The sequence below is a fragment of the Petromyzon marinus genome, chromosome 53 (genome assembly GCF_048934315.1).
Source record: "Petromyzon marinus isolate PM22_M1 ecotype Great Lakes invasive population chromosome 53, UKy_Petmar_22M1.pri1.0, whole genome shotgun sequence".
Classification (NCBI taxonomy): Eukaryota; Metazoa; Chordata; class Hyperoartia; order Petromyzontiformes; family Petromyzontidae; genus Petromyzon; species Petromyzon marinus.
In genome coordinates this window covers 301,588-315,973 of record NC_133719.1, presented here as the reverse complement: position 1 = coordinate 315,973, position 14,386 = coordinate 301,588, and the positions used below count along the sequence as shown (strand labels likewise).

Sequence of the window (14,386 nt, the reverse complement as noted above, 5' to 3'; positions counted from 1 at the left end):
TAGATCATCGGCATACATAACATGGTTGACCAATAGGGAGCCATCCATCCCTTGACTGCACCTGGGCATCGATCAGCCTCTCATTGTATCTGTACCAGATGGAAATTCCTCCGGTACAGCCATCGAAGGCTTCACAAACTAAGTGTCTGAAATAGATGTTAAATGTGGGAGCCAGAGGACATCCCTGTCGCACCCTAAGGTGAACAGGGAATGGCTCAGACTCCCGGCCACGTAGTTTTTCCTGGGCCTGCTCACCATCATGAAGGTCTTTATGACTGTGAGCAGAGTCAGGGACTCTGAAAGCACGAAGAAAAACCCCGAGTCCAGGCCTACTGATGGTAGCATTGGCCCTGACCAGGTCAATAAGCAGAGATGCAGGTCCTGTTGGAATTCCCTATACCTCTGCTGTAGTTAGACGGATATAAATTATGCCATCTGTGCAGGACCGCCCTTTCCTGAAACCACATTGGGGCTCCGCAAGCTCCTCAGTGTGCCTCGCAAGGCAATGTTTAATAATCCTTGCCAGGACATTTCCCGGCACACTGAGGAGGGAGATGCCCCCCCCCCACACACACGGGGGCATGCGCGCGCACACACAGACGAGCGAACGCACTCACTTTCACACACAAACACATAAGTAGCAGGAGAATAAGCCTGGAAAGTTGCCCGTTAAATGTGTTCCTTTGCAAGGCCACGTGCATCAGAATTACCGACGGGAGCATGGCCATGTTTTCCGAGCACAACCAGAGTGCGCAGTGAGCAACGTACCTCGCATTGTCCACCATCTCGGCCATGGCTCCAAACAGAAACTCGTGGGTGGTTCTAGCACAGAGATATGAGCACACAGAGTGTGCATGAGTCAGCGGAGCAATCAACTAACGGCAGTTAGCGCAATGTGTTTCACAGCCATTGGAATTTGACAGGTCATACAAGTGGTGTGTGATGTGAACCAATGCGAATGCCCTGACCTTTACCAATCCGCACTGACCACAAAAGTAAAGTATGGTCAAACTACAATACATACACGGCTTGGGGAGGCTTCATCCAGCAGTGGATTGACAAATGAGACTTACATTATCAACTGTAAATCCACTACTGGATGTGTGTGCATTACGTTGTACCAGTGTGTGAAGTATGGTCAACAACCCTTATGACAGGATACTGCTTAGGGAGGCCCTTATCCAGTAGTTAAGACTACTGATGTTGACTTGTGAATGCACAGTACACTATATTTGCATTTACGGCTTTTATTTTTATTTCGAAAACGTTTTTGTTGGTTTGGCCATGTTTTTGTTTATTGTAGTACGGGGTTAGACTGATGGCCTTAATCTTAGTTGTCTTGTGGTTGTTGTTTGACTTGCATCCCACTGGGATTTTTGCACACAGCGTTGGTGTACGGTGCTATTTCAGGAATATTTTGATGTTTTTTTTCCTGGATTTTCTGTTTACTTGTTCATGTTTTTGTTTGTTGCGGTTGCACCCGATTCAAAAGCCGAATGGCTCACAGGGCTATCTTATATATAAAAGTCTCCGAGCGTGCGTGCTTGCGAGGGATTTGGCTCTCGGACGGTGGGCTTTATGTAGTTAAAAATTCGCCAGGCAGCACGCCCTACGCCCCGGGGTGGGAATAGGCTATTCTGTTTTCTCATCCCTAAACTTTAAACAAATTGTGGCATTCTTATTTTAATTATTGACTTATTGTGTGACATCGACCGTACCAACTGACGAGAATTGCCGGGGGGGGTGGACCCTGCCAAGTGATGCGCGTTCGCTCCAGCTCACGGGAGAAATTTTATTTTACGAGTTGAACATGCAAGAAATATACACATCATGCTGCGGATTTTTCTTCACTGTCTCATGTCCTTTTCGCCCCCCCCCCAACACGATGCGTCCATTTTCTACAACAGAGTCCGTAGATAATAATTTTATACTGCTGAGATACCATTATTCTTGCAGGGGCGGGGGGATGGCTGTGGGGGTAGTGGCCCAGCCTGCCAACGTGCCACCTCCCCTGCCTCTGCAATTTAGGCCAGGACGGGGGCTCCGCACGGGCCTAGGCCTGACCAAGCCTATGTTAAGTACACATTTCCTTGCTTCTTACGCTAAGAACTCACGTTCATTGTTCACTATAATTAAACAAATAAGTTGACAAATATTACAATAACTAGCGGTAAGTACCCGGCGTTGCCCGGGCGAAAAAGGCAGACACACACATGGACTTACACACAGACATCGGCCCACACACATAGAAACACATCGACTTAGACGCACACACACATATGGTTAAACCCAGGATGGATTGTTAGCAGGCCAGCCTAAATATGTCTAACCGGCGAAGATGTTCCATTAGGGGGGTGCACGTTTCGCAAGCGTAGATAAGGGAGGGAATGATCGTGGCCGAGAAGACGTGGAGCTTCATGTGAGAGAGAGACCAGGTATCTTCCACACAGTGTAACGTAGCCGATGAAAAGATAAAGGCGCTCCACTAATTTGGAGTGAGACTTCTGCTGCTAAACCGGAACCGGTCATGAGCACACTGGGCAGGTATAGGAATCTCTGCAATCTCTGCACAACTGCCGCATCACCAATTGTGAGAAGTGGGGGTGGATTGTCCGATGGTGCAAAATACCCAGGCAGGTGCTTAGTTTTGGTGGGGCTGATGGTAAGGCCCCACTCTTAGTGACAAGCTCCAGGTTCAGCAGCAGTGCCTCCAACTCCTCCTGAGTGAGCAGCAATCACCAGAGCATCGGCATAAATTACATGGTAGAGCAATAGGGAGCCATCCCTTGACTGCACCCGGGCATTGATCAGCCTCCCATTGTATCTGTACCATGTGGTAATTATTCCGGTACAGCCATTGAAGGCTTCACGAACTATGTGGTCAAAAGATATGTTTAAAAATGTGGGAGCCAGAGGACATCCCTGTCACACCCCAAGGTGTAGAGGGAATGGCTCTGAGTGACGGCCACGTAGTTTGACGCGGGGCCGCTCACCATCATGAAGGTCCTTAAGGATCGTGAGCAAAGGGGAGGGACTCCAAAAGCATGAAGTACAACCCAGAGGCCAGGCCTACTGATGGTATCATAGGCCTTGACCAGGTCAATAAAGCACACACATTCACTCACACATGGACGTACAGACACGCAAAGAAATGGACTTACACTGACTCACATGGAGCCACGCACGCAAAGCGACTAACACACACGCCCATGGACTGACACACACAGACATATTGACTCGCACACACAAACACATGGACTTACACACACATATGGACTCACACACGCATAGACATCCACTTTAGATGCACACACATGGAGTTACACACACATAGACTTTCCTAGCCCAACACTCCCCGCGACTCACGAGTTGCTGTGCAGATAGTTGCACGTAATCTCGGCCCTTTGGAGGAGTCCGTAGTCCCCCTTCCTGCTTCGGCCGCTGCTGCCCGCCGTCTCTTCAAACGTCATGTCAACCATTTGCTGCAGTCTTCACGGAAATTGGTTCGATTCGATTACCTCGGACGTAGAATCGCGATCTCGGACATAGAATCGTCGATTTCTAGCTTATCGATTCCTAATGTGGAACGCTGTGGAACCGAACTTGACTGATGGTGCCTCGATATGCGAATATTGGAAGTACATGTGTAGAGGAGTAAAATGGGAACGTGACGTCATGTATGCCGTCCAGTGCGATGACGTCACAGAACGTGTCGTCATGCGCGCTGGGCGGCTCTATGACGTCATGTCTCCTCTAGTATTTAAGGGGAACCCCGTGACGAAAGCGGGGTCACTGTGGGAACGGGTAGAGTTAGAAGGGTGGACAGGGAACCAGGGGTAGAGAGGGATCGACGAGAGAGAACACCATCAATAGGTAAACTCCCGCTCCCCCCCCTGCACCAAACGGCAAGTCTACCTGCACGTACACCACCTCTATGCTAAGTCGGCCAATCAAATGCTAATTCCTTTGTCAAGGCACCTTGTTTCCTCGCACACAGCTTAAAGGTCCGCGGTCTGAGCGTGGCTGTGTTTCACTCCAGCGCTGTCCTCGAGACAGCCTGATCCCTTCACCTGATGAAGGCCGCTTGTGTTGTGGCCGAAACGTCGTGATTTTTGTTTTATTTTTTACCTACATGACTTTACCGAATAGAACCAAAGAGTCAGTTTTGTTGCCAGATAAAAGGGTAAAAAACCAATTATCATATTTTGTTACTGGCAAATGAGGTTTCCAATGGTGTAAATGCTTCCCCCGAGCTCTCATACTCTGATGGTGCATTGCCTTTGGGTTGTGCGCCATTTGGCGTCTTCTGGTCCAACACCATGTGAGACGAGGCTCTAAAGAAAGCTGTCTCGGGTGTGGAGCAATCAATTTCAAGGACAGTGCATACATTATCAGAGTTGTTTTTTGTTTGCGTCCCGACCGCAGGTATTGTGGTCAATGTAAACATGACTCCTTGTAAAAAAGGTGTCAGTTTTGTTGCCAGATAAAAGGGTAAAAAAACAATTATCATATTTTGTTACTGGCAAATGAGGTTTCCATGGTGTAAATGGTTACCCCGAGCTCTCATACTCTGATGGTGCATTGCCTTTGAGTTGTGCGCCTTTTGGCGTCTTCTGGTCCAACACCATGTGAGACGAGGCTCTAAAGAAAGCTGTCTCGAGTGTGGAGCAATCAATTTCAAGGACAGTGCATACAATTATAAGTGCTGTTGTTTTTTGTTTGCGTTCCGACCACAGGTATTGTGGTCAATTTAAACATGACTCCTTGTAAAAAATGTGTCAGTTTTGTTGCCAGATAAAAGGGTAAAAAACCAATTATCATATTTTGTTACTGGCAAATGAGGTTTCCAATGGTGTAAATGCTTCCCCCGAGCTCTCATACTCTGATGGTGCATTGCCTTTGAGTTGTGCGCCTTTTGGCGTCTTTTGGTCCAACACCATGTGAGACGAGGCTCTAAAGAAAGCTGTCTCGGGTGTGGACCCATCAATTTCAAGGACAGTGCATACATTATCAGAGTTATACTCTTTGGTTCTATTCGGTAAAGTCACGTAGGTAAATAATAAAACAACAATAATCACGACGTTTCGGCCACAACACAAGCGGCCTTCATCAGGTGAAGGGACGAGCCTGTCTGGAGGACAGCGCTGGAGTGGAAGAAGCCACGCTTAGATCACGACATTTAAGCTGTGTGAGAAGAAGAAGACCACGGGCTTTGACAAAGGAATTAGCATATAATTTAGCATTGAAATGGCTCATTGAAATAGCTAAGTTAAAGTATACATATCCGCAGAGGTGCCCCTTGACGAAGGAATTAGCATAGAATTTAGCATTTAAATAGCTGAGTGGTTAGCTAGTAACTGGTCACAGAAATAGCTATGTTAAAGTCAGAGTATATACATTCACCGAGGCACCTAGTACTCATCAAACAGGAGAATTTAGCTAAACACAACCACGCTCAGACATCGGACCTGTGTGCGAGCAAAGAGGTGGTGTACGTGCCGGTGGACTTGCAGTTTGGCGAGGGGGGGGGGGGGGGAAGGGGGGAGGGGGATTTTACCTATTGATGGTGTGAAAATGGGAATTTATAAGAGCTGCGAAAGTTTGGGGTACCACTTCTCGAAAAATATACTGTACCATTGAAATTAGTTTAATGTTTAGTTCGATTTAGAACATCTTTCCAATGGTTGCTTAATTTGAAACCATCCTCTCGGTTGAAATTGTGTCTGTGTTTGTAGATCTGAATTGCTTCATGAACAAATCTCTGATAAAAGCCCGTGGGTTTGCAAAGAACCTTGGTATCGGAAAAAATTATATCGTGATCCCCCACAGCGTTGTAACAGTGATCAGCTACGGCAGAAGAATTCGTTTTGCCGTGTTTCAAATCTGATTTGTGCTCGCGAATTCGGTCAGAGACATGTCGCTTTGTCTCACCGATGTAGCAATAACCGCAGGTACAACTCAATTTGTAAACCCCGGGGTACTGTAAATCAGGAATGACATCCTTCACGGATGGGATCAGATCACGAATTTTGTGTACTGTATTGAACCGGACCTGGATCTTGTGTTTGTTTAGAATTTTGGAAATCTTTTTAGTAACGCCTGCTATATATGGAAGTGTGATGGTTTTGACCGGAGTATCAAGTGGTTGTTTCTGTATGGAGGGAGAGACAGCTTGGCGGATGGTACGGTCAGAGTAACCATTCCTTTTGAGGGCCAGGTGTACATGTTTTAATTCACTGGTCAGGTGGTGTTGGTCCGAAATGCAATGAGCCCTATGGTATAAAGTTTTGATGAGAGAATGGACTTACACTGACTCACATGGAGCCACGCACGCAAAGCGACTAACACACACGCCCATGGACTGACACACACAGACATATTGACTCGCACACACAAACACATGGACTTACACACACATATGGACTCACACACGCATAGGCATCCACTTTAGATGCACACACATGGAGTTACACACACATAGACTGACACATACATTGCCCTACACACATATACGGACTGTGACACACAGACATCTACTTTAAATACACACACATGGATTAACACACACATATCGACTCACACATTGACTTACACACACACATATGGACTTACACACACGTGGACTAACACACACACATCGACTGAAACCCATAGACACAAACGCACATTGACTTCCACACTCAGATGGAGCCATGCACACACATGGACTAACACACACACATGGACTAACACACACACAGTGACTGATATGCACACAAATGGACTGACACGCACACTTGGACTGACACACACACACAAACACCTGGACGTACACACACACATTGGGCGTTGTCCGTTCGAAAAAGACACACATGGACCTACACGCACACACCTATGGACTCAAACACACACACATATCGACGCAAACACACGCATTGACTTATACACACACACATCGAGTTACACCCACATGTATGGACTTACACACATACACATTGACGTACACACACACACATCGACTGACACACATAGACAGACAAACGCACATTGACTTACACACTCAGATGGAGCCATGCACACACATCGACTAACACACACACATGGGCTAACACACACACAGCGACTGATACGCACACAAATGGACTGACACGCACACACATCGACTCACACACACACATGGACGTGCACAGCAATCCCTGATCAAGGCACAGCTATCAGTATCGCAGTACTCCGTATGAGTAAATAGCGTGACATGAGCAATGGAAACAATGGAAATGCATTGAAGAAATAAGCAGAAATAAGTGTAAATTAAAGAGCAGCAGTACGCACAGGTAAGTTGAGAAGCAGGCTACAGTTTAGATTGACTGCCAGTACGCCGACTCAATGACATAAGCATTGCTACAGTCAACATAAAAAGCTGCCAATACAGGCAGCAGCTGAAAAAGCAGAATACAGTCGACATGAAAGCCTGGCAGTACACTGAGTGAGGTAAAGAAGCAGGCAACAGATTATAGACTGGCATACACTGAGAATGGTAAAAAGTAAAATTAGCAGTGTAGATAATAGATTGCGAGTGCACTGACGTTAATTAATCAGCAGGCAGCAGGCCACATGACAGACTGGCAGCAGACCGTCGCAGCGTGATAAAAGCACAGCTAAAAAAGTGAATATTTATCAAGCTAATAATGGAAACTGTTTTTTGCACAAACATTATTATTGTAATAACTGGCAACGTAATAGTTTCATAATAGTAAACAATTAACCTGAGTTCTTATCTGCACACAAACATTCTTGTAATGTGGCAACTTATAAGTTTCATAATAGTAAACAATGAACCTGAGTTGTTATCTGCACACAAACATTTTTTTAATATCTGCCAACGTATTAGTTTCTTAATAGTAAGCATTGAAGCAGAGTTCCCATGTGCACACAAAGATTATTATTGTAATATTTGTCAACTTGTTTAATAATAGTAAACAATGAAGGTGAGTTGTCATCTGCACAACAAAACTTATTGTAATATCTGCCAACTTATTAGTTTCTTAATAGTAAGCAATGAACCAGAGTTGCTATGTGCAACTCTATATCTGGTACAGATATAATGGGAGGCTGATCAATGGTGCAGTCAAGGGATGGCTCCCTATTGCTCAACCATGTAATGTATGCCGATGCTCTGGTGATTGCTGCTCACTCAGGAGGAGTTGGAGGCACTGCTGCTGAACCTGGAGCTTGTCACTAAGAGTGGGGCCTTACCATCAGCCCCACCAAAACTAAGCACCTGCCTGGGTATTTTGCACCATCGGACAATCCACCCCCACTACTCACAATTGGTGATGCGGCAGTTGTGCAGAGATTGCAGAGATTCCCATACCTGCCCAGTGTGCTCATGACCGGTTCCGGTTTAACAGCAGAAGTCTCACTCCAAATCAGTGGAGCGCCATTATCTTTTCATCGGCTATGTTACACTGTGTGGAAGCTACCTGGTCTCTCTCTCCACATGAAGCTCCACGTCTTCTCGGCCACGGTCATTCCCTCCCTTATCTACGCTTGCGAAACGTGCACCCACCTAATGGAACATCTTCGCCGGTTAGAAACATTTAGGCTGGCCTGCTAACAATCCATCCTGGGTTTAACCATATGTGTGTGCGTCTAAATCGATGTGTTTCTACGTGTGTGGGTCGATGTCTGTGTGTAAGTCCATGTGTGTGTCTGCCTTTTTCGCCCGGGAAACGCCGGGTACTTACCGCTAGTACCAAATAAATGGAACTATGAACTATATCGTAATCCAACATGGTTGACCACGTGCAAACCTCTAATCTCCACCCAGCCGCTCGAGTTGATTCCTGTCCAGGGCTATAACATCAGTGGCGAGTGATGTCTGAACAGGACCTGGGACTCCCCCCACCCGCATTGACCCGTGTAGTGAAGTATGCTCAAACAACCCCATTTTACGGACTCAGCTTTGGGAGGCCTTCATCCAGCAGAAGACAATGGCTGATGATACATTTATAACGTTTAGCCCATTTGCTAAGATATTTCACCCCCTAGCAGAGGCCCTTTCGCTAGCAGTTGCGTATGTATATGCACACACATCCAGCAGTGGATAGACCTTGACTGATTGCAAATAAAATACTGAACAATGCAAATGCGGTTTGGTAACCACGTGCGCGTGTCCATCACAAGATGGCCGCGCCCAAGTGGGCAAAGCGTGGCACCCAGAGCCAACACGCGTCTCCTTCCCTAGCCCAACACTCCCCGCGACTCACGAGTTGCTGTGCAGATAGTTGCACGTAATCTCGGCCCTTTGGAGGAGTCCGTAGTCCCCCTTCCTGCTTCGGCCGCTGCTGCCCGCCGTCTCTTCAAACGTCATGTCAACCATTTGCTGCAGTCTTCACGGAAATTGGTTCGATTCGATTACCTCGGACGTAGAATCGCGATCTCGGACATAGAATCGTCGATTTCTAGCTTATCGATTCCTAATGTGGAACGCTGTGGAACCGAACTTGACTGATGGTGCCTCGATATGCGAATATTGGAAGTACATGTGTAGAGGAGTAAAATGGGAACGTGACGTCATGTATGCCGTCCAGTGCGATGACGTCACAGAACGTGTCATGCGCGCTGGGCGGCTCTATGACGTCATGTCTCCTCTAGTATTTAAGGGGAACCCCGTGACGAAAGCGGGGTCACTGTGGGAACGGGTAGAGTTAGAAGGGTGGACAGGGAACCAGGGGTAGAGAGGGATCGACGAGAGAGAACACCATCAATAGGTAAACTCCCGCTCCCCCCCCTGCACCAAACGGCAAGTCTACCTGCACGTACACCACCTCTATGCTAAGTCGGCCAATCAAATGCTAATTCCTTTGTCAAGGCACCTTGTTTCCTCGCACACAGCTTAAAGGTCCGCGGTCTGAGCGTGGCTGTGTTTCACTCCAGCGCTGTCCTCGAGACAGCCTGATCCCTTCACCTGATGAAGGCCGCTTGTGTTGTGGCCGAAACGTCGTGATTTTTGTTGTTTTATTTTTACCTACATGACTTTACCGAATAGAACCAAAGAGTCAGTTTTGTTGCCAGATAAAAGGGTAAAAAAACAATTATCATATTTTGTTACTGGCAAATGAGGTTTCCAATGGTGTAAATGCTTCCCCCGAGCTCTCATACTCTGATGGTGCATTGCCTTTGGGTTGTGCGCCATTTGGCGTCTTCTGGTCCAACACCATGTGAGACGAGGCTCTACAGAAAGCTGTCTCGGGTGTGGAGCAATCAATTTCAAGGACAGTGCATACATTATCAGAGTTGTTTTTTGTTTGCGTCCCGACCGCAGGTATTGTGGTCAATGTAAACATGACTCCTTGTAAAAAAGGTGTCAGTTTTGTTGCCAGATAAAAGGGTAAAAAACCAATTATCATATTTTGTTACTGGCAAATGAGGTTTCCATGGTGTAAATGGTTACCCCGAGCTCTCATACTCTGATGGTGCATTGCCTTTGAGTTGTGCGCCTTTTGGCGTCTTCTGGTCCAACACCATGTGAGACGAGGCTCTAAAGAAAGCTGTCTCGAGTGTGGAGCAATCAATTTCAAGGACAGTGCATACAATTATAAGTGCTGTTGTTTTTTGTTTGCGTTCCGACCACAGGTATTGTGGTCAATTTAAACATGACTCCTTGTAAAAAATGTGTCAGTTTTGTTGCCAGATAAAAGGGTAAAAAACCAATTATCATATTTTGTTACTGGCAAATGAGGTTTCCAATGGTGTAAATGCTTCCCCCGAGCTCTCATACTCTGATGGTGCATTGCCTTTGAGTTGTGCGCCTTTTGGCGTCTTTTGGTCCAACACCATGTGAGACGAGGCTCTAAAGAAAGCTGTCTCGGGTGTGGACCCATCAATTTCAAGGACAGTGCATACATTATCAGAGTTATACTCTTTGGTTCTATTCGGTAAAGTCACGTAGGTAAATAATAAAACAACAATAATCACGACGTTTCGGCCACAACACAAGCGGCCTTCATCAGGTGAAGGGACGAGCCTGTCTGGAGGACAGCGCTGGAGTGGAAGAAGCCACGCTTAGATCACGACATTTAAGCTGTGTGAGAAGAAGAAGAAGACCACGGGCTTTGACAAAGGAATTAGCATATAATTTAGCATTGAAATGGCTCATTGAAATAGCTAAGTTAAAGTATACATATCCGCAGAGGTGCCCCTTGACGAAGGAATTAGCATAGAATTTAGCATTTAAATAGCTGAGTGGTTAGCTAGTAACTGGTCACAGAAATAGCTATGTTAAAGTCAGAGTATATACATTCACCGAGGCACCTAGTACTCATCAAACAGGAGAATTTAGCTAAACACAACCACGCTCAGACATCGGACCTGTGTGCGAGCAAAGAGGTGGTGTACGTGCCGGTGGACTTGCAGTTTGGCGAGGGGGGGGGGGGGAAAGGGGGGAGGGGGATTTTACCTATTGATGGTGTGAAAATGGGAATTTATAAGAGCTGCAAAAGTTTGGGGTACCACTTCTCGAAAAATATACTGTACCATTGAAATTAGTTTAATGTTTAGTTCGATTTAGAACATCTTTCCAATGGTTGCTTAATTTGAAACCATCCTCTCGGTTGAAATTGTGTCTGTGTTTGTAGATCTGAATTGCTTCATGAACAAATCTCTGATAAAAGCCCGTGGGTTTGCAAAGAACCTTGGTATCGGAAAAAATTATATCGTGATCCCCCACAGCGTTGTAACAGTGATCAGCTACGGCAGAAGAATTCGTTTTGCCGTGTTTCAAATCTGATTTGTGCTCGCGAATTCGGTCAGAGACATGTCGCTTTGTCTCACCGATGTAGCAATAACCGCAGGTACAACTCAATTTGTAAACCCCGGGGTACTGTAAATCAGGAATGACATCCTTCACGGATGGGATCAGATCACGAATTTTGTGTACTGTATTGAACCGGACCTGGATCTTGTGTTTGTTTAGAATTTTGGAAATCTTTTTAGTAACGCCTGCTATATATGGAAGTGTGAATTCTAAACAGATTCTTCTTAAGGCCAGCCTATCTTTAATCTCAGAGAGGATAAGGCTACTCCGATTTGAACTCGATACTTTAGACAGGACTCTCCTACAAGCTCATTTAATGTTAACACAAAAAATGTCACCTTCTGATTGGAATCACGTAGACAACATGACTGCTTCTTCTGCTGAGTCACTGTCAGTCAAATGTAAAGCTAACCTGATTTCTAAATTCAACCACCTATCAAAGAAGAACCCAGTTCCACATATAACAAAACTAGATGTTAACAAAATCGTCATTAATCAGAGTAGCACCCCGATTTCGGACAATCTGAAAACAGTACTGGCTAGGGGACTAAATTTTGCTGTCACCCCAAAACACATACCAATAGATGATATCATCTCTCAGGTCGATGTAGCCCTCAAAGGCGTAGGACACATCCAAGCAGACGTTGCGAGAGCTGAAATAGCCACTATTCCTAAGAATGCTAAGAAACCCATTAGTAACATCAGCAAAAATGAACGCTCTGAACTCGCGAATTTAAAAAACAGAAGTGATATAGTCATCCTCTCAGACGATAAAGGAAACGCTACTGTTATTATGGATAAAGATTCATACAACAACAAAATCCAAAATCTGCTCAACGATGGAAGTTACTCAAAAATAAAAAAATGACCCCACTAATAGCCTAGCGATAAAAACCAACAAGATCATCACAAGTTCGACCTCCCTAATCGACCCAACTAAACGTCCCTCCCTAAAACCTTCTGCTGCAAGACCCCCTAGATTCTATGGTCTTCCCAAGATTCATAAAGAAGGCACCCCACTACGACCCATCATATCCACGATCAACTCCCCTACCTATAGACTAGCCCGTTTTCTGTCAGATACCTTGCTGCCTTTCACTGGCAAGACCACCTCAGCAGTACTTAACTCAGCCCAATTGGTCTCTATGGTCAAAGACGTTGTACTGTCCCCTGACGATATCCTTGTCAGCTTCGATGTGGTCTCTTTGTTCACCAAGGTCCCAGTACCTGATACCATTGAAATAATTGAAAATTTGGTCCAACATGGACTAGACCCCGACACACCTGCACTGGTTAGGCACTGCCTCAACAATACCTACTTTATTTGGAATGGCTCCTTCTACAAACAAAATGAGGGTACCCCCATGGGTTCCCCCTTGTCACCAGAGATAGCCAATATTTTCTTGGAGAAATTTGAATCAGACGCCATCCAGACTTCCACCCTCAGACCTTCCCTGTGGGAGAGATATGTGGATGACACTTTCGTCATTTGGCCACATGGCCTCCCAGCTCTGAACCTTTTCCTACACCACATCAATTCTAGACATCCCGCCATCAAATTCATCATGGAAGTGGAGAAAGATGGCAAGCTACCATTCTTAGACGTTCTGTTTGAGAGGAGACCTGATGGCTCATTGGGGCATTCTGTCTACAGGAAACCCACCCACACAGATTCCTACTTGAAACCTGATTCCCACCACCACCCAGTCCAAAAGAATTCTCTCATCAAAACTTTATACCATAGGGCTCATTGCATTTCGGACCAACACCACCTGACCAGTGAATTAAAACATGTACACCTGGCCCTCAAAAGGAATGGTTACTCTGACCGTACCATCCGCCAAGCTGTCTCTCCCTCCATACAGAAACAACCACTTGATACTCCGGTCAAAACCATCACACTTCCATATATAGCAGGCGTTACTAAAAAGATTTCCAAAATTCTAAACAAACACAAGATCCAGGTCCGGTTCAATACAGTACACAAAATTCGTGATCTGATCCCATCCGTGAAGGATGTCATTCCTGATTTACAGTACCCCGGGGTTTACAAATTGAGTTGTACCTGCGGTTATTGCTACATCGGTGAGACAAAGCGACATGTCTCTGACCGAATTCGCGAGCACAAATCAGATTTGAAACACGGCAAAACGAATTCTTCTGCCGTAGCTGATCACTGTTACAATGCTGTGGGGGATCACGATATAATTTTTTCCGATACCAAGGTTCTTTGCAAACCCACGGGCTTTTATCAGAGATTTGTTCATGAAGCAATTCAGATCTACAAACACAGACACAATTTCAACCGAGAGGATGGTTTCAAATTAAGCAACCATTGGAAAGATGTTCTAAATCGAACTAAACATTAAACTAATTTCAATGGTACAGTATATTTTTCGAGAAGTGGTACCCCAAACTTTTGCAGCTCTTATAAATTCCCATTTTCACACCATCAATAGGTAAAATCCTCCTCCCCCCTTTCCCCCCCCCCCCCTCGCCAAACTGCAAGTCCACCGGCACGTACACCACCTCTTTGCTCGCACACAGGTCCGATGTCTGAGCGTGGTTGTGTTTAGCTAAATTCTCCTGTTT

General features: G+C 45.7%; 1 protein-coding gene across 2 annotated transcripts in view; it reads right to left on the bottom strand.

Annotated features, from left to right (window-relative positions):
• Positions 1 to 9,564, bottom strand: part of LOC116953862 (ATPase MORC2-like) — a 54,311-nt gene extending 44,747 nt beyond the window's left edge. Inside the window, exons 1-3 of one of the 2 annotated variants that reach the window (XM_076051882.1) lie at positions 9,246 to 9,564; positions 3,367 to 3,489; positions 769 to 822 (exon numbers count right to left, since the gene is read on the bottom strand). In XM_076051882.1, the coding sequence (XP_075907997.1) occupies positions 769 to 822; positions 3,367 to 3,489; positions 9,246 to 9,358 (290 nt within the window). In that variant the 5' untranslated portion in view covers positions 9,359 to 9,564. Of the gene's footprint in view, positions 1 to 768; positions 823 to 2,629; positions 2,721 to 3,366; positions 3,698 to 9,245 lie in introns of those variants that run through there. The other variant, XM_076051883.1, reaches the window with a different exon arrangement.
• Between the last annotated feature and the right edge of the window lie 4,822 nt (positions 9,565 to 14,386).